The 10,252-nt window shown below is 45.5% G+C and overlaps 1 protein-coding gene across 1 annotated transcript in view; it reads right to left on the bottom strand.

Moving 5' to 3' along the window:
• The window catches only part of LOC109939108 (peroxisome assembly factor 2-like), a 29,403-nt gene that overhangs the window by 15,740 nt on the left and 3,411 nt on the right, over nucleotides 1-10,252 (bottom strand). Inside the window, exons 3-6 of the mRNA XM_048596602.1 lie at nucleotides 9,165-9,248; nucleotides 5,468-5,570; nucleotides 2,984-3,120; nucleotides 2,741-2,852 (exon numbers count right to left, since the gene is read on the bottom strand). Of these exons, the coding sequence (XP_048452559.1) occupies nucleotides 2,741-2,852; nucleotides 2,984-3,120; nucleotides 5,468-5,570; nucleotides 9,165-9,248 (436 nt within the window). The remainder of the gene's footprint in view (nucleotides 1-2,740; nucleotides 2,853-2,983; nucleotides 3,121-5,467; nucleotides 5,571-9,164; nucleotides 9,249-10,252) is intronic.

Genomic DNA, 10,252 nt, shown 5'->3' with positions numbered 1-10,252 from the left:
CCCTAACCCTAACCCTTTTCTGATGAAGGGTCTAGGCCCGAAACGTCAGCCTCTCTGCTCCTATGATGCTGCTTGGCCTGCTGTGTTCATCCAGCCCTGCACCTTGTTGTCTCGGATTCTCCAGCATCTGGAGTTCCTACTGTCTTTGCATTGTGTTAAATGTTTCTTTAAATATCCTTCACTGCTCTTCAGTTGTTTTACCCAGGAGCAGATTTTCCCAGTTCACTGTGAACTGTATCATTAAAGTCAGGATTTCCCTAAATCTAAAACTCTCAGAGCTGATTCATGCTTTTCACTTTCAAACACTACATTGGATTTGATCATGTTATGATCACTGTTTATAGAGCCATAGTCATGGAGCACAGAAACAGACCCTTCGGTCCAACTGGTTCACACCAACCATGTTCCCAAACTAAACTAGTCCCATCTGCCTGCGTTTTGCCTATATCCCTCCAAACCTTTCCTTTTCTTGAACTTATCCAAATGTCTTTGAAATGTAAATATATCTGCATCCATCACTTTCTTTAGTAGTTCATTCCACACACGAACTACCCTCTGTGTAAAAATGTTGCCCCCATGTCCCTTTCAAAACTGGCTCCTCTCACATTAAAAATATGTCCCCTAGTTTTGAACTCCCCCCATCTGAGGGAAAACACCCATGCTATTTACCATATCTAATTTTATAAATCAAAACCCTCCAGTCCCAGCAACATCCTGGTAAATCTTTTTTGAACCCTCTCCAATTAAATAAGACCATTGCTGTTGCAGGGCAACCAGAACTGTGCACTGTCTACCTATGATGCAAATTTGATTAATGTTCATTCACAACAAGGTGACTAATTTACAACAAGAACAAGTTGCTGGAAAAGCTCAGCAGGTCTGGCAGCATCTGTGAAGAAAAAAAAAATCAGAGTTAATATTCCGGTGACCCTTCCACAGTCAACTCTGATTTCTCCTTCACAGATGCTGCCAGACCTGCTGAGCTTTTCCAGCAACTTCTGTTTTTGTTCCTGATTTACAGCATCTGCAGTTCTTTTGGTTTTTATTAGGTGACTAATTAAATTTGGCTCATTACCAAATCCAATAATCCGTGTTTGCATTTAGGACATATTGCTGTTGGGAACTGTCCCAGGCACATTCCAGAAATTCACTACCTTGTTAACAGGGGCTTGTTTGCCTCTCCCAATCTATGTTTTAATTAAAATCCCCCATTTATACGACTCTAACTTTGCTTCAGACTTGCCTAATTTCTGTATTTATAGAAGCTGACACCTCAGACCTGCTGCCAGAGTATATATACACTACATCTATTAAGATGTAGTACAGAGACACACACAGTCCCAAATGTAGAAGGAGGAGGCTCCACAAATATCCCCATCCTCAATGATGGAAGAGCCCAGCACATCAGTGCAAAACATAAGGCTGAAGTATTCGCAGCAATCTTCAGCCAGAAGTACCAAGTGGATGATCCATCTCAGCCTCTTCCAGTGGTCCCCAGCATTACAGATACCAGTCTTCAGCCAATTCCATTCACTCCACGTGATATTAAGAAACAGTTGGAGACACTGGATACTGCAAAGGCTACCGGCCCTGACAACATTCTGGCAATAGTACTGAAGACTTGTGCTCCAGAACATGCCGCTCCCCTAGCCAAGCTGTTCCAGTACAGTTACAACACTGGTATCTATCTGACAATGTGGAAAATTGCCCACGTATCTCCTGTACACAAAAAGCAGGACAAATCCAACCCGGCCAATTACCGCCCCATCAGTCTCCTCTCGATCATCAGTAAAGTGGTGGAAGGTGTCACTAACAGCGCTATCAAGCAGCACCTGCTCAGCAATAACCTGCTCAGTGACGCCCAGTTTGGGTCCCGCCAGGGCCACTCAGCTCCTGACCTCATTACAGCCTTGGTTCAAACATGGACAAAAGAGCTAAATTCCAGAGGAGAGGTGAGAGTAACAGCCCTTGATATCAAGGCTGCATTTAACAAAGTGTGGTATCAAAGGAGCCCGAGCAAAACTGGAATCAATGGGTATCGGGGGCAAACGCTCCAGTGGTTGGAGTCTTACCTGACAGATAGGAAGGTGGTTGTGGTTGTGGTTGTGGTTGTGGGAGGTCAATCATCTCAGCTCCAGGGCATCTCTGCAGGAGTTCCTCAGGGTAGTGTCCTTAGGCCAACCATCTTTGGCTGCGTCATCAATGACCTTCCTTCCATACAAGGTCAGAAGTGGGGATGTTCGCTGATGATTGCACAATGTTCAGCACCATTCGTGACTCCTCAGATACTGAAGCAATCCAAGTTCAAATGCAACAAGATCTGGACAATATTCAGGTTTGGGCTGACAAGTGGTAAATAATATTTGTGCCACACAAATGCCAGGCTATGACCATCACCAATAAGAGACATTCTACTCACTGCTCTTGACATTCAATGGTGTTACCATCACTGAATCCCTCACTATCAACATCTTGGGGGTTACCATTGACCAGAAACTCAAATGAACTTGCCACATAAACACAGTGACTACAAGAGCAGGTCAGAGGCTAGGAATACTGTCGCAAGTAACTCACCTCCTGACTCCACAAAGCCTGTCCACCACCTACAAGGCACAAGTCAGGAGTGTGATGGAATACATACCTTAGGATGCAGCTTTATAAAGTTCAGTACAGTGAGACACGATTATGCACACTATCAACATCAGATTTTGTGTGTCTGTATCTGATTCCCTTCACTGACCTTTACTAGATGCAGGTTAAACTTGGAGCAAGCAGCTTGGAGCACTGTGGTCTTCCCACACCCACTCGGACCCCACAACAGGACACTGCACGGCCAATCTAGTACTGGAGGCCTGAGAGAACACGGGAAAAAAAGCTAAGAAGATATTGCACACACTGTCCCCCATCAAACACTCCCAGACAGGTACAGCATGGTGTTAAATACAGAGTACAGCCCTGTGTTTATTTCCCTTCAGATACTAACCCAGTGTGCAGGTAGGGCTGCATGATGCTACCGAGGATGTCCACAGTGTCGGTCAGTCCAGGGGGAGATGCGCTGCCCCAGAATTGAAGACCATTGGATGCAGCTGCGGCAGGGATAAAACTGTTAACACAACCATCCTGAAAGACAGACCAAGAAACGATCACATAACAAAGCAATGGTCTGGAGAATTTGCAAGAAATTGATGACCTGTTGAAAGTGAGTGTTTCGAGCATGAGGCCTTGTCTAACTGCAGCTGCAGTGCTACCTCCTTTCCCCAAATCCCAATTTCAAACTAACACTGAGAAAAGGAAGGTGATGATAAAAATCACCAAGGCCACCAGGCTCCAGAAGCTGATGACAAACAACTTTCTGACACCACGTTTATCCTGTACTCACTTGGAGTTTAGAAAAATGAGGCAACCTTATTATTTTTATTCACTTGTGAGACATGGGCATCACTGACTGACCAGCTTTTATTGTCCATCTCTAGTTGCCCTTGAGAAGGTGGGGGTGAGCTGCCTTCTTGAACCGCTGCAGTCCATGTGCTATGGGTAAACCCACAATGTCCTTAGGGTGGGAATTCCAGAATTCTGCCCAGCTACAGTGAAGGAATGGCGATATATTTCCAAGTCAGGATGGTGAGTGGCTTGGAGGGGAACTTGAAGATGGTGGTGTATCCATATACCTGCTGCCCCTGTCCTTCTAGATGGAAGTGGTCGTGGGTTTGGAAGGTGCTGTCTGAGGATCTTTGGTGAGTTTCTGCAGCACATCTTGTAGATAGTACACACTGCTGCTACTGAGCGTCAGTGATGGAGGGGTTGGATGTTTATGGATGTGGTGCCAATCAAGCGGGCCAGAGGGCATTATCTCAGAGTAAGGGAACACACATTAAGGTCAGAAGTCACACAACACCAGGTTAAGTATCACCTGACAAAAGGACAGGGCTCCAAAAGCTTGTGATTTCAAATAAATCTATAACCTATAACCTGGTGTTGTGTGACTTCTGACCTTGTCCACCTAGTCCAACACCGGCCCCTCCACATTATCACACATTGAAGAAACAGATGAGGAAGAATTTCTTTTCTTGTGCCAGTGAATCTGGGGAGTCCATTACTGCAGAGGTTTGCTGAGGCTGGGTCATTATGTATATTCAAGGCTGAGATGGACAGATTTGTAATCAGTAAAGAGTGAATCAAAGGTTGTGGGGGAAAAGGCAGGAAGGTCAAATTGAGGATTGTCAGACCAACCATGATCTTATTGAATGGCAGAGCAGACTCGATGGGCTGAATGGTCTACTTCTGCTTCTACATTGTAAGCAGTTGCCTCAAGTTGAACGGTAAGAAGGATTGAAATGGATGGTTGATGCATCGTAAGTTACCAGCTCCTCAAAACAGGGGCTATCAATAAATGCTGAAGGTCAAAGTCAGATCTTGCCAGGGATTAGTCTTCTTCAGATGGAAGCCAGATCTGAAGCAATGGAGGGAATATCCGGGGACAAGGTCTCAAACACTTCAGCTCGACAGCTGTCTCCACAAGTTTACTGAGACAGACACATTCCACACAAACTGTCTCATCATTCTCTGATAACACTGTGGCATCGTCAATCACAGGATGTATTATTTTTGGTCTAATTCACTAAAGTATCATATTCAACTTGCTGTTCCTTAATAATTTAATAAATTATCTGAAACTTCCTTATCAATGGTTTACTGCATGTATGAGATGAGTGTGGTCATCGATCCCAAAATCTAACTTGTCTGAACTTGCCGCACCCGTAGCCAAGCTGTTCCAGTACAGTTACAACACTGGTATCTACCCGATAATGTGGAAAATTGCCCAGGTAGGTCCTGTACACAAAAAGCAGGACAAATCCAACCCGGCCAATTACCGCCCCATCAGTCTCCTCTCGATCGTCAGGAAAGTGATGGAAGGTGTCAGTAACAGCGCTATCAAGCAGCACCTGCTCAGCAATACCCTGCTCAGTGACACCCAGTTTGGGTCCCGCCAGGGCCACTCAGCTCCTGATCTCATTACAGCCTTGGTTCAAACATGGACAAAAGAGCTAAATTCCAGAGGTGAGGAGAGAGTGACAGCCCTTTATATCAAAGCCGCATTCGACCGAGTGTGGCATCAAGGAGCCCGAGCAAAACTGGAATCAATGGGTATCAGGGGTCAAACTGTCCAGTGGCTTGAAACTCTGGGACATCTCTGCACATGGACCACAGCAGTTCAAGAAGGCAGCTCGCCACCACCTTCTCAACAGCAAATAGGGACAGGCAATGGGCCAGCATTCATCTTTTAAAATGAAGAAAAACATCTGCTGCTTGAGATTTGGCCTCTTTAATTGCTTGTTGACACAAGCCAGAAAACCATGACCCTGAGTAACTGTTATATTGAATCAATGACACGTATCATCCCAGGAAATCTTTGTTTGGGCTCAGTACTGTATATGGTGCTGCAAGTGTGGGTGAGCCACATACTCACCAGGTAGAGGGAGGTGTGCTCGCTATCAGCCAGGAAGCCAGGGCCAGGCTCAGTAGGTGTGTGCCCAGACACTGAGCTCACCTTCAGGTACAGCACAGGCCATCTGAAAGGAAGAATACCAGCTCTTCAGGAGGAAACAGGACAGGAAGGTACAAAGCTAGCAGAAAGGAGAATCCTCAGCAGACAGACAGAGCAGCGACAATCAGCAGTAATAATACCTGGCAAACTAGATTCAAACGACAGCTCCAGTGAGAGAAACAAGAGCTGCTATTTATATAACACCATTAACCTAGTATGGCCTTCACAGAAATATTATCGGTAGAATGAGGTGATCGTGGCTCAGATGACCGAAAGCTTTCTTAAAGAGCTAGCATTAAAACAATGCCTTAAAGGAGGAAAGTGAAGGAAGATGGAGACATTTAGAGAGAGAAAACACCACTGGCCAGGTGAGTGAAGTTTCCATGGGGGAACATTTCAGGAGTCGTGAGTTTTAAGATACCCCTGGACAGGGATAACAGCTGTCCTCAGGTGAAGGTGTGAAACTGGGGGAAAGCGAACTACAACAATATTAGGCAGGAAGCGGAGAGTGTTGATTGGAGGCAGCTGTTTGAGGGTAAACCCACATCGGGGCCTGTGGGTGTATTTCAAATGGCAGTTGAGAGTTCAGGAGCAGAACGTTCCTGTGAGAATGAAGGATAGGTATAGCAAGTTAAGCAAACCCTGGATGACCAGGGATGTTATGACCTTGGTCAGAAAGAGGAAGGAAGTTGACATAAGGTCTAGGAGGACGGAACCTAACAAAGCCCTTGAAGTATATAAGGAAAGTAGGAAAGAACTTAAACACGGAACTAGAAGGGCTAAAAAGGTCATGAAAAGTCATTAACAAACAGGATTAGGGAGAATCCCAAGGCTTTCCATACAAATATAAAAAGGACGGTAACCAGGGAAAGGGTTCGCCCACTCAAGGACAAGTGATGGAATCTGTGTGGAGCCAGAGGAGGTAGGTGAGCTCCTAAATGAATTCACCAAAAAGAAGGAATTATTGAAGGATAGTCTCAGGGAAGGGAGTGTCGAGTTTCTAAGCCAAGTTGCTATTCAAAAGGAAGAGGTGCTGTGTGTCTTAAAAAGTATTAAGATAGGTAAGTCCCCAGGTCCTGATGGGATCTGTCACAGGATATTGAGGAAGGTAAGAAAACAAATTGCTGGGGCATTAACAGATGTCTTTGTATCCTCTTTGGCCACAGATATGGTCCCAGAGGATGGAGAATAGCCAATGTTGTCCCACTGTTTAGGAAGGGTAACACTGATTATCCTGGAAATTGCAGGCCTGTCAGTGTCACATTGGTGGTAGAGAAATTATTGGAAAAGATTCTCAGGGACAAGATCTGTATGCATTTAGAAGCAACTAGACTCATTAGCGATAGACAACATGGTTTTCTGGGAAAGATTGTGCCTCACTAACTTGATCAAATTTTTTGAGGAGGTGACGAAGGTGATTGACTGCACACCTGAGGGTAGAATGGAACCCGGGTTCCTGGTGCTGTGAGGCAGCGGTGCTAACCACTGAGCCACCGTGCCGTCCGTGCCTTGAAGGTGGCAACACAGGTAGATAAGGCAGTAAAAAAAGGCCTATGGCATGCTCGCCTTCATTGGAAGGGGCACTGTGTATAAGGATAGGCAAGTTATGCTGCAGCTTTACAGAACTTTAGTTAGGCCACACTTGGAATACTGTGTACAGTTGTGATCACCACACTACCAGACGGATATAGATGCTTTGGAGAGGGTACAGAAAAGGTCTACCAGGATTTTGCATGGTATGGAGGATTTTAGCTGTGAAGAAAGGTTGGATAGACTGGGTTTGTTTTCACTGGAACGCAGGAGGTTGAGGGGTGGCCTGATAGAAGTTTATAAGATCGTGAATGGCATGGATAGAGTGGAAAGTATGAGGTTTTTCTCCCAGGGTGGAGGGGTTAATTATTTTGGGACACAGGTCCAAGACGCAAGGGAGGAAGTTTAAAAGAGATGTGCGAGACGACTTTTTCACACAAAGGGTGGTGAGTGCCTGGAACGTGCTGCCAGAGGTGGTGGTGGTGGAAGCAGACACAATAGCAATATTCGAGAAGAATATGAACAAATACATGAATAGGAAGGGAATAGAGGGATACGGATCCTGTAAGTGAAGACAGTCTTAGTATGGAAGGGCAAAATTTGTTGGCGCAGGCTTGGAGAGCCGAAGGGCCTGTTCCTGTGCTGTATTGTTCTTTGTTTGTTCTAAAGGCTGGGACCAAGGCAGCAAAACAGCAACCAATCATGGTGTGATGAAAGTGAAGAACATACAGGAGGCCGGTGTTAGATGACTACAGATATATCAGTGGGTTTTTGGGTCAGAGGAGAGAGGACAAGGAAGGATTCTAAAATAAAATGAAAATTCTAAAACTGGAAATTTAACTAGTGTTACAGAGGGGGAATAGCCAAACCCCTCTTTTAATTAAACTAAAACACAAGCCCCAATCTTATGACAGGAGTAGGGGTTCCCCTCTAATAATTACCCCCGAAACACACAGAGAAGCTCGTCTTTCTCCTTGTAATCTATTAAAACAGTGGTCAAAAGAAAGAAATTCCCTGATCTCCACTTTACAAGTAACAAGAAGCAAGTTATTTAACCCAACGATGAACAATTTAACAAAATTACTAACGAACCGACGATTCCCCCTTAGACTACTAATGACTCCCTAACTGGTCTAAATTCTACTGGAATACTGTTCAGATAAACACAAGTCCCACTAATATAAACCCAAGTAATAAGAGAACAATGAATTATAACTTAATCTCTCTAAATTCGCACAGACTGTCTTCTTTAATATCCTGTCTTCTCCTCACAAACATCTATCGCCCGCTAATTGTTCTGTCAGGGATGTTTTACTCTCTAATTTTTAAATGAGGCCTTTGAGCTGAAACACCGTGGTACCTTTGATTAATTAGACGGGCTTTCTCCGAGAGCTGAATGATGCTAACTCTGCCAGGTGGGGGATGGCTCTTCCCAACTTTCCAAATGCCCTCGACATAATCAAATTCTTCTCATATGATTGGTTTCAGATTGTCGACACCATCAGATTTAAATACAATTGGCTTTCTGTACCTATGTGCTTGGTTTAAATTAATTGGCCAAATTCAAGCTTGCTGTCTTGGAAGAAATGCTGCTTGGCTGTTCCTTACACATAGTTTCTATTCGGGCACTCTCTGTGCATCTGCATTTATAAACTTTCAAGCACAGACAAAGCACAAGCTCTTAAAGGGGACCACGGCACACTTTACCCCACAATCATTTCTACCAATAAATTCTAACTTCCTGCCTTCCAATTTATGAATACTCTACCCAACTTCATAACACAGGAGCCAACAGAACTTAGGTACAAATTATGCCTTTGGAAGTTCATAGGCTCCCATGAAGAATTATACACACATTAAAAAAAGAGAGAAACAGGGCACTTATAATAGGCAAACAGGGAGAGGGAAGGGGGTGGGGGAAGGGGCAGGGTGGTTGGGGGGGGAGGGAGGAGGGACGAGGGAGGGAGGAGGGAGGAGGGAGGAGGGAGGAGGGAAATCCGTTCGAGATTTTCCAGCTTCACTCCTTCTTCACCCCTCCTCCTGGGGGAGGGGGGAAATTCCTTCCAGATTTTCCAGCTTCACTCCTTACCTCACCAATCTCTCTGAACAGTTCTCGATGAATTCAGCCTTGCCCTGTGTTCGGACACACAGCACATCTCCTGAATGGATAAGCCTGTACCATTAGCACAAAGAACAACATTGAACCTCAACTGGTAGCTGGTCTAGAGCCCAGGATCTGTTGTACTCACGGGGCCACTGGACACCCATGTTAACCTAAAGCACCGTGAGTATATGTAACCACAGGAATGAGGAACTCACAAAAATCACAACAATGACGGTAGCACCGCGGCTGTGGACAGCGGAAAGACCTTATAACCATGGGAACATGATGGGCACTAAGGCCTTATCCCGTGAATGAATAAAGAAAAAAAAGGCTCCCAAACTTTGGTGTATCGGTTCCTACAGTGCGGAAACACAGGAATGTCAACACTGACAGTGTGGAACCACGGGAATATCAGTGGAGAACCTGGAGGATATCAGCTCCAACAGTGCGGATCCGCAGGAATATCAGTGGGGAACCTGGAGGATATCGGCTCCAACAGTGTGGATCCGCAGGAATATCAGTGCTGATAGCGTGGATCCACAGGAATATCAGTGGGGAATCTGGAGGATATCGGCTCCGACAGTGTGGATCCACAGGAATATCAGTGGAGAATCTCGAGGATATTGGCTCCGACACTGTGGATCCACAGGAATATCACTGGGGAATCTGAAGGATATTGGCTCCGACAGGGTGGATCCGCAGGAATATCAGTGGGGAATCTGAAGGATATTGGCTCCAACAGGGTGGATCTGCAGGAATATCAGTGCTGACAGCGTGGATCCACAGGAATATCACTGGGGAACCAGGAAGATATTGGCTCCGACAGCGTGGGTCCACGGGAACGTCTGCTCCAACAGCGTGGGTCCACGGGAACGTCACTGGGAACGTGGAAGATATCGGCTCTGGAGATAGTAGGAACTGCAGATGCTGGAGAATCTGAGATAACAAGGTGTAGAGCTCGATGAACAAGGCAGGCCAAGCAGCATCAGAGGAGCAGGAAAGCTGACGTTTCGGGCCTAGACCCTGCTTCAGAAAATGCTTGGCCTGCTGTGTTCATCCAGCTCTACACCTTG

The sequence above is a fragment of the Rhincodon typus genome, chromosome 5 (genome assembly GCF_021869965.1).
Source record: "Rhincodon typus isolate 14 chromosome 5, sRhiTyp1.1, whole genome shotgun sequence".
NCBI lineage: Eukaryota > Metazoa > Chordata > Chondrichthyes > Orectolobiformes > Rhincodontidae > Rhincodon > Rhincodon typus.
The sequence above is the reverse complement of the archived record's forward strand: the minus strand, read 5'-3'. Positions and strand labels throughout refer to the sequence as shown.